The sequence below is a fragment of the Cannabis sativa genome, chromosome X, assembly GCF_029168945.1.
Source record: "Cannabis sativa cultivar Pink pepper isolate KNU-18-1 chromosome X, ASM2916894v1, whole genome shotgun sequence".
Classification (NCBI taxonomy): domain Eukaryota; kingdom Viridiplantae; phylum Streptophyta; class Magnoliopsida; order Rosales; family Cannabaceae; genus Cannabis; species Cannabis sativa.
Window position 1 is genome coordinate 9,393,203 of NC_083610.1, and position 13,237 is coordinate 9,406,439.

Here is a 13,237-nt window from a genome sequence, read left to right on the forward strand (position 1 = left end):
AATGTAGAAAGCGTTAAATGATTAAAAACTACCTCAGAGCACATATTGCAACATACACTTTTTACTTTTGGATATCCAATTTTCTAGAGTTGTTTTTTTATATTACTGAAACGCAATATTTTTGTAATTTTGAAACTTTAACACTGTATTTTTTAAAATTTAATACAGGAAAAATGTAAAAAAAAATGTGATAGAAAAAATGTAAACATGAAAAAAAAAATTGGGTATTTTTATAAGATACCTTATATTATTATTATTATTATTATTATTACTATTATTATTTTTATTATTATTATTACTATTGGAATTTTTTATTTTTACAACAACAAAAGATCCACCTCAAACCTTGGGCGCTTTTCTTTTTGTTATCTTTCTCTCTATTGTAAATCTATAAATTACATGATCCATCCACAGAGCTTACACCTCTAATCAATCGAAACTTGGTGACCTACTCCATCGGTCTTTAAAGGACTCATTCAAATACAGGCTGCTACTTCTGTCCGTACTGCTAAACGACGTCATTTCATCATCATCAACATCCAGTAATGCAAGACTCAAATGCAACTCTGCACTTGAATTTGGATAAACTTCATCATCTTCTTCTCCTTGGTTCTCTGATATGTCATGTTGTTGACAAATGTTTTTTGAGTTTGCCCACTTCTCAATATCTTCTTCTCCTTTCAATATCTTCAATATCTGAGGATCAAACAAAAAACAAATAAAAAAATGGTTAAAAGAACAAAAACTTTCCCAAAAAAGTGATGACATTGGTTTACAAAACGATGTAGCATTACTTGGATGATGCTAGGGCGAAGCCTAGATGAGCGAATGAGGCAAAGAGTTGCTGCTAGAACCATTCTCTTCATTTGAACTTCATCAACTTTTCCATCCAAATTTGGGTCTAATAAACTTTTCACATCTCTACTCTCTAATAGTGGCTTTGCCTATAAACAAGTATTTCATATTAGTCAAATAAGAAGGGAAAAAAAAGGTTTCTAAAGTTTATAGGATAGATTTTTGATAAGTTTTCACTCTTACCCACATGACCAAACTCTCTTGTCCTTTAGGAGAATCAGAAACAATTGGTCTTCTTCCAGACAAGAGTTCAAGAAGTACAACTCCAAATGCATAGACATCAATCTTGTCACTAACTTTTCCATACATGAAATATTCAGGTGCTAGATAGCCAAATGTTCCAACCACATCTCCTTGGGTTACAAAAGATGAAGTTATGGGGCCCCATATGGCCAATCCAAAATCAGATAACTGTCACACAAAGGAAAATACAATCAAACATTATTAGTTTATTATTATCAAAGAAAGAAAACCAAGCTATGTGAATGTTTGCAGACTAACCTTTGCTTCAAACTCATTAGAGAGAAGAACGTTTGCAGACTTAATATCTCTATGAATCACAGGCTGAGGACTTTCTTTGTGAAGGTAATGGAGAGCTTCCGCAATCCCAATAGCTACATCATATCTTAGTTCCCATGACAAAACAAACTTGTCTTCCTTCTTACCTAAATAATTATTCATATAGTTTGTTCAGTTTGTATAGATGCCATCTTAATCTTATGCTAATCTTTAATGTAGAGCAAAGTAGTTAAAATAGAATAAGTAATTTTGGACTAGGAGTTAAACTTTACCATGTAGATTTTCTTCTAAGCTTCCTTTAGGAAGAAAATCATAGACAGAAATCAGAGCATTATCCTCAACACAAATTCCCAGTAAAGGAGTGATGTGTTTGTGTTTCAAAGAAGATATAATGTCAAATTCGAGGGCAAAATCTTTCCACCCTTGTTTTGATGATTCAAGAATCTTAATTGCCACTAACTTTCCACATTCAAGAGTTCCCTTATACACACGGTTACACCCCCCATTTCCAATCAGATTTTCTATCATTAAAAGAGGAAAAAAAGACTTTCAACATATGCTTAAGATTATAAATTGAATGATACAACCTTTAGTAGAACAGAAGATAAAAAACCTGAAGCAAATTGAGAAGTTGACGCTTTGAGATCATCAAGAGTGAACCATTTGTAGCCACGTGAGTTGGTGAGAAGAAGATTTTGCAACCCTTCTGGTATTTCACTAAAATCAGATAATTTGATACTATTATTAGTGTCATTATCAAAGTCATTGAGCTCTCCTTCCATGTTGGGATTCTCTACTATTGTTGGACAATGTAAATATTGCATTGGAGACCGATCTGGTAAGCTCATCACCCAATGAACCACTGAGATGTTCCTTGCCTTTGGGGTATGTGGGGCCCCTGAAATTGATTTTCTAAGCAAAGGCCAACCAAGCTTTTGGTCCATAGAAAAAGAATCGGTTGAAAGAAGAGAATCTGATCTTGAAAGGCTTCTTCTCTTCTCTTGATGGCTTATTAGACTGAATGAGTCAGTACTCCTAGTCGTTTCACAAAAGGATACCACAGTTTCCGTCTCCGCTTCAGAGTCGCCAAATTCAGACACAGTTTCTTTTGTTGTAAAAGGACTTGGTTTAAGTTCTTTCCGATCATTCGTCGCAGTGTCTATAAAATAGAATCAGAAAACAGAAATTTATTTATTTTCTTCGAGATAATTAATGCATCAAATGGGGTCTCTTTTTTTTTTTTTCCTATTTATTATTTTCTTGGGAAACAAACACCAAACCTGAAAGTTTAGTGATGGGGCACCTTCTGAAGAGAACTTTCCCATTGTGAATAGCCAGGACTTCTGTGGTTGAAGATAGCCTCTTGGCACAATATTTGGCTGTGGAAATCCTACTCCTGCAGACAAAATCTATTTAGAATAATCAGAAAGAAACCAAACTAAAGTTTGGAAGTATATAAATAAACTTATATATGTCTCTTTTTTTTCATTTGGACTATATTTAACTTCTGAACCTACCTAATATTGCTTCGTTTACTTATGCCCAAAACCAGAGCTTCAACACCATGACTGATTGCCTCTCTCACCAGAGCCCTTCTGGCTGAACTTCCAGTTAATATCTGACCAGTAAGTGCCACCTAACAAATTTAATCACAAAAAAACAAAACATCCAAAGTCAAAATAAAAATGAAATTCCTAACCAAGAAAAACAAAAACCTGTTGGACAAAATTCAGTTTTGTAACAAAAACAGAACCTTTTTTACACTACATAAACCTTGATACACTTCCAGGTAATCATCTAAAGAAGGTTTCTTTTTCAAAGCTTCATCTGCAATACTAGACGAAAATTGTATCAATAACAACATTTAAATTTCTGTACAACTATATAATTAATAGAGATTTTTATATATAAAGATAATAGCTATTGACCTGAATTTCTACAGACATGAATAGCAACAACAGAATCTCCAGGCTCAGCAACCTTCACAAGAGCCCAGCTGAGAATCTCTCTGCTATGGCTATCAATTCGAATACCAACCAAAACAATTCTCTCCTTTTTTGTATTATGAAGAACAGTCAAAAACTCCTCAAACACAGTCATGGTAGTAAGATAGTCGACCAGTCTCTTTCTCTTGTACAGTTTTCAAAGTTTGTACAAGCTAAACTCTCTTCTTCCTTGACTATGAGTCATTACTGCCCCTGTAATAATAATAACAAAGATATCAAACGTGGAAATGATAAAAAGGTGGAACACAAAGAGTGTGAATATGAAGTTGCCACTGTCACTATAAAATGGTGTCCTTCTTATTTAAAATAATCATTTATTTTTATCTTCTTTCTAGAGTATTTAATGCAATTAAAAATGATGGAAAAATTAGCATAAATAGAGTAAGATAAAAGTGACCCGACAAATGAAATGGTACCTAAAACTTGGTTTGGTTCCATCTGTTGTTGAAGCCCCCACCATGACAATGCCCTTTTCAAATACAGAAATACCGCCAAATAACATCACCTTCCATACCTACTGCAACTCTGCTATTCAATACTAAAATAATGAAAAATAAAATAAAATAACAAAAGAATTTGCAATTTTAATAATTCATCGTTTTTGATTTGAAAGTGTTTAAATGAAGAATTATTATTAATAAACGTTTTTCTTTTTGTTGGAAATATGTTCAGAAGAAAGTGTCGGTAGAAGGCTGAAATCCCCCCAACGAGACGGCACTATTTCTTTTATTTGTTTTTCGTTTTTATTTTTATTTTTTTATATAAAATTTGTTTATTTATTTGGTGGATGAGATCATTCTTCTTCTTTGTTCTGTTTCTTTGGAATGTGATTTTTTTTTTGGGTGAAAATGTGTTAGTTAAAGTGTAGAGATAAATTGAAAGGAGTCCGTTAAAGTCACCGGCAAATACTGCGGGAAACCCCCGATACCCGGTCGCTCTAGGTGAACCGACGTAACAGGAGAATGGCTTTTCCAACGGCCATTGCGGGTGCAACAATGGGGAGAACTACACAGTTAATTTGTTTAAGACAAACAAGAAGTACTATTGTAATAAACTAGTTATGTTCTAAGGTCAATATTTGTTTTGTTTTTTTTTTTTCAAAAAAATGTCAACATTCAAAAAACAAGGGAAAAAATATCTTATTGGGTCAACTTTAAAACGTTTATTCGTTTTTAACTTTATCTCTTTTTACATATTATATATTTATTTTAAATTTGATATTATTGATTCATGCCCTTCAAGAAAAGAAAGGTGAAAAAAAGTTATTAAAAAAAAAAGGTGAAAAAAATTAATAAATTAAAAAGCTTGTAAAATTATGAATTATTATAAATTGGTCACGCAAAAATGTGTAATTAATTAGATAAATATATTATTCTAGTGCAAATAGTCTTGTATATTAATATATTATAAATAAGTGTGTATATGTTTATAATAATAAGATAACATAGATTATTTTGTGCTGATGTACATGTCTCAATTATAGTTAAGAAGACATCCAATTATTGAGTAAAGACTTCTTAATATGCGTTTAATTAATAGATACGTAGAAGTTAGATATAAAAAAGAAATTATGGTAGCAGTTGATATGTGATATCACAAATTTATTTTTAGAAAAAGAAAATCAATATAATTCATGGACAGTGTCATACTAGCTAATTGATATGCAGTTATCAAAATAAAAATAAATTGATTGACACATTACAAACTGCAAGACAATGTATAAACGATAATTGTTGAGAGTATTTCATAAGCATGGATGCTAGAAACATGGTACATGTCTTCCATCTTTTACAATAGAAAAAATAAAACCACAAAACAAATGAAACGAAGCAAATTAAAAAACAAAAAAAAAAACCGTGAACCTATATCTTTAATTATTTGGTAATAATTAAAGACATAAATTTTAGAAACCTTTATATTTATTATATTTTGAAATAAACGAAAATAAAGGTTTTCAATATCTTAATTTTATATTAGATATCACTACAAGAAATGCGGCTTGTCGGCACAATAATGACACCGGTAAAAGCTATCAGTGAAGCTTGGTTGGTAAAAAATCTTTTGCTAGCGCAATTCACATTTGCGTCGACACAACTAGTTTTTGCTAACACTGTTATGTGCCGGTTAAAACTATACGCCGTAATAAACTATGGTTCCAAATCCGCTAATGGTCAGCTAAAATAACTTTTGTCGACACATTAATGCACCGACAAAAGTTTCGCACATTTTTCCCATTTGGCGCGAAAACCTTTCTCGTCAATTAGAATTTTGGCGCATATGACCTTTACCGGCGCATGGTTTAGGGTTTTAGGATTTTAGGGCAAGTTATGTTGTCGCAAAAGGCGCCGACAAATGTTTTGTTTTATTTTTTTTTAATTTTATTATATTTTAATAATATTACAATTAATTTTAAATATAAAATCAGATTTTAAAGAAACATAATAAAAAAAAAAGGGTATTCTCATTTTTAATTAAAAAGTATTCGAACTAATATATAAACATGTTTGATTTTGTACTAAAAATAGTAAGTAATCAAAAGTTCTAAAGTTATTAGCAAATAAACAAAATGTTAAAAGATGTTAAAAAAAGTTAAGTTTTATAGTTAATTATAAAATATATATTGTTCTAAAGATGGGTAATGTCAGCATCGTTGTTGTTATGAGTCTCTGGACGATGCGATGATGATCTAGCACCAGGAGGAGTAGTGGGGAACGGTGGAAGATCCATAGGAGACAAGTTGAAACTAGGCACAACCCAAAAGAGATACTCAAACTAATCTTTAAATCGCTTGAGGTAGAGTTGTTGTGTTTCATACTGCGGTCTCGAATACTGAGTATCCTGCTGTGTCTCCTCTACTTTTTTCAATAAGACCTCATACGGTTCCATAGTAACAATTGGTGGGCAGAAGAAGTCGTGGCAAGTGCTCTTTTGGCCCCAACTACCTTCAATGTCGAGAGATGGCCAAAGCCTCTTAGATGTCGAGATCTCTCACCCTGTACTTGCGTCATAACATGCAAGTCTCGTGGGTACTGGGTGGGATCTATATCATCATCAACAGGCTAATCCTTAGTGGGAATTGCTTGATTTGCAGCCAATTCAACCAATTGCTCCTAAAAAACAAAATAAGTTAAATAGTTAATTTGAATACAAAACAAATTGAAGAAATGTTAACAAATCAATAAATATCAATGTAAACTTACATAAGTTTGTTGCGCGTATTCGTTACACCAAGTATTGTCTCTATGCATGGTAGAACTTTTAAAAAGTGTCCACAGTAGTTAGAAGTGTTAGATTATGGTTTTACCAGGATCTAGATTTACTACCATGTATGTTGTTTAACATCCTAAATATGAATTTCTAAAACAATGTAATATAAACACATATAAAGTTTAAGAAACCTTACATTGGTTGCAGCGAAATTAAATGACTCCTTCTGCTCAGATCTCTAATCCTTGTATCCTTTCTGTAGCAGAGTATCACCAAGATCTGAGCCCGATTCTCCTTCACTTGATTTGGATTCTTCACAGTCTTACACACTATGATTGAGTACCAACTTGTTATGTGTGGGCATGTACTCTATCACTATAGGGTTCGAAATTGAAGAGAGAAAGAGAGAGAGAATGATTCGAATGAGAGAGAGATAGAAGGCTCAAAATTTGACTGAAAGGCTTGAATGCATCATCTTTTAATTTGAGACCATCACTATCTATTTATAGGAATCCAACTAGGTTTAGGTTTGAATTATTTGGCATTAAAAAATTGATAAAATAAATGGTAAAATAGACCTCAAGTGGTCGGCCATAGGATGTGGGCCCATCACTTGCAATTTTGCCATTTTTCAACTATTTATCTTATTTTTCTCAAAAATGTCATATTTTTCAATTCAACCACTTAAATGCCAAAACTATTTATTTAATAATTAAAATTAATTATCAAATAAATTACCATTTAACTTATTTGTTAATTAGACTTAATAAAGTCTCTTTATTAACAAATAAACCCTAGAATCTCTTTTCTTCACAATTAAGCCCTAGCTTAGTGAAAATTTATAAACTAGACATAGTCTAATTTTAGAATTATAACTGATTAATTAAAATCAATTAACTGAGTCTTACAAGAAGTATTGTCTCAACTAGTATGGGGACTATGGGCCTATATAACCGAGCTTCCAATAAGCAGATCTAGAATTTACCAAGTAAATTTCCTAACTTATTAATTCCTCATTGAACCACTATAGAACTTGAAATCGCACTCTCAGTTATACAGAACACTCTATATGTTCCACGATATAGATACGCTATAAATATTTATCCATCATTCTAATCCCAATAATCAAAGATCCTCTATAGATGATTTACACCGAGTAGGGATAAATTTACCATTTCACCCCTCAATGTATTTTATACTTAAAACACTTAGCTTCCTATAAATGATATTTCAGTAAACTAATATAATCACTAAAATAAGAGCTCTTCCATTTATCTCTATTAAGCCAAGCTCGAAGGAAATCATCATTTCACTTCTATGTCCAGATAGAAGCTATAGATTTCATATCTATATTTAGCGCTCCCACTCAATTGTATTATCATGTTCCCAAAATATACGTATTACCCAAACCAAAAGGTGGGCTTAACTAACAAATCAAAGAACACAAATAACACTCTTAAGATCAAACCTAACAATGTCAGGATTAAGATCTTTTGATCTAAGATCAACCAGTGATATTGACTTAGAAAGATACAACGGTAAGATTATAATATCTTTACCAAGATCAATATCGGTCCCAGTCCAATGTATACTCCATACATCCGAAGCCAACATACTTTGCCAATGTTCTGGAAAGAACATAACACTTATCCAAGGTGTAAGTATACTTTATCGCTGACTAACACATTAGTGTAAATCCAGTGCACTGATGAATCAAGGGACATTATCTTTTGAAGCATATAATCACAATTACCTTCCACTGTGTTGACATCACTGTAATTGTGAATAACTATATGTTCTGGACTTAATAGATTTTGTACACATTAAACTATAAACATGAAAACTACATGTAAACATAAATGACTTCTAATCTTCTATTGATAACAAATCAGATTAAATTGAAATGGTTTTATTTAGGGCATAAAATCCCAACAGGATGTTCCCCGTCTCAGAATTAGCCTATATTTAAGAAAAAATAAGTGTGATTATTTTTATCGAAAAAATAAAATAAAATAAGACTTATCAATCACAAATAAATATATAAAGTTACCTGTTATACCCAAAATTCGGTTTCCATCTCAGTGGAAGACACGTGTCAAGATAAAGGGAATACGAATTGATGAACTCGCTTTTTATGAAATAAATCATTAATTATGTAAGCATCAGAGTATATTTGTAAGATGCTGACTGTAAGGTCTTATGCGAGGAGTCGATATACAAACTGTTGCTTAGTATATTAGCGAGAAACCATGTGTCACTAAATGTGAATAGCGAGGCATCAAGAACATTACTTCTAGGAAGACGAAAGCGACACGTATCAACTACAAAAGCACTTAAGGCATAATGTACAAACTAAGTGTGGCAGTCAGGTTGGCTCAAAACAAAGTAAGCGAGGTTCCTATCTCGCTATGGGAAAGCTTCTTGTAACTTCATCCAGTTAACTTCAGACATTTTCTCAGTGAGACTTACAATCCTGATAAGTCAGAAGCTAACATTCAAAACAAGCCTCGAAGAATCCTTCGTAAATAAGAATAGCGGTCGTCACAAGACGTGCATCGTCGATCTCGGAATGGCCCCAACTCGCTATAATGGTCACTGGAACTAAGCTTGTGTCGAGACATCTCCGGATACAACAATTAAAGACATATTTTAATACACGATCGTTTTGACCCAGTAATAACCGCATTTACACTACATGATATGTAATCAAACCCCATGAGTTTAGGGGATGATTGTTGTAAACAGATTATAGTTAACTTTGTAATTAACTACTCACTATGTAATTATAAATAGTGACAAGTAAGATTGAAAAATGGACGAAAAAACTCATACAAAAGAGGCCCTGAGAAAACAATAAGAAATTTGAATAAGATTGACCCGTGGACTATGCAGAATTTTAACTGCAAAACCACGTAAAAAAACCCTGTGTTCATACTTTTACTTTTATAGCTTTTATTTTTTCTGTGTGAAATCATTACTATGAGGCTCAAATTTGGTTAACAAAAATCTGCGTTAACAGTTTGGTACTTTCATTGAGAGCCTTTGTGAAAAGGCTCTGAAAAAACCCTCCCTTCTTTTGAAGAAAAACCACCTCCTTCAGGGCTGAAAAATCCAGAAAATGTTAATACCCCACATGAGGAAACTAATCATCGTTCTGGGAAAGAGCCCATGGGCTCCAGAAGGTCTACCAACCAGTGGTCCAGACGGACCACCCGTTCTAGGAGGACTCAACCTGAGGGTGGCCCCAGCACACGGACCATACGTTCCCGGAGGACCAACCCCGACGTTGGTCCTAGTACACGAACAACACGCTCAAGGAGAACTCAACGTGGGAGTGGCTAGAATCTTGGGAAGAGGGATGAAGAGCCCAATCGTGGAGGTGCCCTGTCTATGGGAGAAGGTACTTATGAAACGGAGAACCTCCACCAGAGATGTCGTCTGGGAGAGGCGGACCGTCAGAACGCTGAATTAGAACGTGATGCAGCCTCGGCCAGGGCGGCATAGGGGACGAATGCTCAAAATCAACCTCAATCTGGAGTGAGAAGACCACGGGGCAGGGCTCATAGCTCACGAACCAAGAGACAGGAAAATGCCCAAGAAGAACAACCGGGGAAAATGAGATACCCCCTGAATATCCAAATGACCAACCAGAACCCTCACACGAAAATGATAATGGGAGGTAACCAGAAATTGATGAACGAGAAATTCCTCATGAAAATGAGGAAAATCTTGGGAATCAGCCTGGAGAACGAAGGTCACCTGCGAGGAATCACCATCGTTCTTCCCGAACCCATAGAGCGAGGACTCGTGCAGATCTTAATGGGAGAAATACGACGAACCGCAGTCAGGGGGAAAGAACAGAGCGTGAAGAAGCAAGTGTGACCACGAGGCAGTTAAGAACCCACAGTCAATCAACTCGAAGAGGAGAAAGTACTCAACGAGCTAATGATCGAGAAAGTATGGGAACCAGTAAATCTGCGAGTCACTCAAAGAGAAAGTGTATGAGTAGGACACGATTTGTGAGTAAGACGAGGTCTGTCAGCAATTACCCCTAACGGGATCTGCGAGACCACTTGAATCGGAAGAAACCTGACCTTCGCTAACAGCTTGGTCCAAAGCAAGAGGATGCCATCCAATTGGGATAAATGAGCTGGAGGAAAAGGTCAGGAGATATCAAGTGGGGAAACTAAGGAGACAATCTGGATACAACTCAGACGATGAGCTTGAGCCGTATCATCCAGATATAATGAATACCCTTTTTCCTTTGGGATTCAAAAACCCGCATGTCTCGTCATATGACAGAACCATTGATCCGGTCTCGCATTTGAACAAATTTAATATAATAATGCGAGCGAGTAATGTGATGAACAATTTAAGATGTATTTTTTCCCCACCTCGCTTGTTGGAGCAGCGAGCAGTTGGTTTAACAAAGTTTACTCATCATTCAATAACTTCCTGGGAGTAGTTGTCTAGGGATTTCAAGAAACAGTTTGAGGCTGCTAGGGATAGACAACCCGAAGCGGCCTCGCTAACCAATATAAAGCAGCAGCCCATACAAGTTTCGTAACCAACATTAGACTCTATAGTTATAAAGTCATGCCGTTTGGATTAAGAATGCTAGGGAAACATATCAGCGATTGGTAAACGAGATGTTCGCAAACCAAATTGGGCAGAACATCGAGGTTTACGTCGATAATATGCTAGTAAAATCAATAAAAAAGTAGGGATCATACCACAGACCTCACGGTATGCTTCGAGATTTTGAAGAAGTATAACATGAAACTAAACCCGAAAAAATGTTCCTTTTGAGTTTCCTCAGGAAAATTTTTAGGATTCATAGTTAACGCGAAGGGTATTGAAGCAAATCCCAAAAAAATCAAGGCATTAACTGACATGACATCACCGACAAAGCCTAAGGAAGTACAAGCCCTGACAGGAAGAATGGCTGCACTTAACAGATTCATTTCGAAGTCAACTTATAAGTATGTGCCGTTCTTCAATATATTGCGAGGCAACAAAAAGTTCGAGTGGACAAAAGAGTGTGAAGAGGCCTTTTAGAACATAAAAAGGCATCTAGCGACGCCTCCAGTTTTGGCGAAACCAATAACTGGAGAGACGCTATTTCTCTATTTGGCCATCTCGAAAGATGCGATTAGTGCAACCATAGTGCGAGAAGAGGGTAAGCACCACCAGCAACCTATTTACTATGTAAGTAAAAGGTTACTGGGGGCAGAATCCAAATATCCCCCTCTAGAAAAACTTGCTTTGTGCCTAGTCCACGCGTCTCATAAACCACGACCATACTTCCAGGCGCACCCCATAAAAGTGTTAACTGATCAATCCTTGAGACAAGTTTTATCGAAACCAAATGCTTCTGGAAGATTGATAAAATCATTAATTAAACTGGGCAGTTCAACATAACATACCATTCTCAAACATCCATCAAGGGCCGAGCCTTGGCCGATTTCTTGATAGAAGGAATAACTTCAGAAGAAATTCCACCTGTTCAGCGAGATGTAGAAACCTGGAAGTTTTATGTTGATGGTGCATCCAACGAGCAGGGTTCTGGTGCAGGATAATATTAATATCGCCAGAAGGCTTTAAGTTTCACTATGCTCTTGGGTTTCAATTTGATGCATCAAATAACGAGGCTGACTATGAAGCCTTGATTGCAAGTTTAAAGATAGCCGAAGCATTGAAAGTCATAAACCTCATTTTCCATAGTAATTCACAATTGATTGTAAATCAGGTCCTCAGGGAATACCAGGCCAAAGGCTTAAAAATGGCAAAGTATTTAGAGAATGTTCGAAAGAACTTGGAAAGATTTGATTACTTTAAGACCAAACAAATTCTGAGAGAACAAAACTCTAACGTCGATGACTTGGAAAAACTGGCCTCGCAGAACGACTTGGATGAGTTGAACTTGGTTCCGGTGGAGGTACTAGGCGAGTCAAGCATATGTGAAACAGAAGACGTCGAGATGATAGACAACTCTCCTACATGGATGACTCCTATTATCAATTACTTACTCTACGGACAACTTCCTAATGATAAAAACAAGGCGCAAAACTATTGTATTAAGTGCCTCTCTACACAATAATTGAAGGCAAACTATATAGAAGGGGGTACTCAATGCCCCTACTTCGGTTTGTTCTCCCTGTAGAAGCGAATGAAATCATCAGAGAGATTCATGAAGGCTTTTGTGGGAATCATGCGGGTTGGCAAAGTCTGTCTAAAAATATCATTAGACAAGGATATTATTGACCAACGATCAACAAGGACACCCACGAGTTTATTAAGAAATGTTATAAGTGTTAGAGGTTTTCACATATACCTCGCGTGCCGCCAACAGAACTAAGAATGATGACCTCGCCCTACCCATTTTCTATATGGGGAATTGACTTAATTGAGGCATTACCTGTTGGCTGAGGAGGATCTAAGTATGCGGTAGTAGCAGTCGACTTCTTCACGAAATGGATGGAGGTTGAGCCCCTTGTTTCCATAACCTGGAAGAAAGTCCTCGACTTTGTCATCAAAAACATTGTCTGTAGGTTTGGAATTCCCATGAAGATAATGGAACCCAGTTTGATGGCGACTTGTTCACTGAATTCTGCGATAGAAACAAAATTATCAAGAGCTTCTCGTCAGTA

The 13,237-nt window shown here is 35.4% G+C and overlaps 1 protein-coding gene across 6 annotated transcripts; it reads right to left on the reverse strand.

Moving 5' to 3' along the window:
* Positions 1 to 202: 202 nt before the first annotated feature.
* On the reverse strand, positions 203 to 4,509 carry LOC115704820 (protein kinase STUNTED). 6 transcript variants are annotated; one of them, XM_061105380.1, is made up of 11 exons: positions 3,797 to 4,509; positions 3,303 to 3,572; positions 3,128 to 3,201; positions 2,892 to 3,010; positions 2,655 to 2,770; positions 1,988 to 2,533; positions 1,647 to 1,895; positions 1,357 to 1,520; positions 1,039 to 1,266; positions 795 to 944; positions 203 to 696 (listed from the first exon to the last, which is right to left on the reverse strand). In XM_061105380.1, the coding sequence occupies exons 2-11, from the start codon at positions 3,472 to 3,474 to the stop codon at positions 430 to 432; spliced, it is 2,085 nt and encodes a 694-aa protein (XP_060961363.1). In that variant the 5' UTR covers positions 3,475 to 3,572; positions 3,797 to 4,509; the 3' UTR covers positions 203 to 429. The 6 variants fall into 6 exon arrangements, with proteins under 6 accessions (XP_060961363.1, XP_030487889.2, XP_060961364.1 ...); XM_030632029.2 differs by lacking the exon at positions 3,797 to 4,509 and having other exon boundaries at positions 3,303 to 3,722; XM_061105381.1 differs by lacking the exon at positions 3,797 to 4,509 and having other exon boundaries at positions 3,148 to 3,201; positions 3,303 to 3,441.
* Positions 4,510 to 13,237: the final 8,728 nt, after the last annotated feature.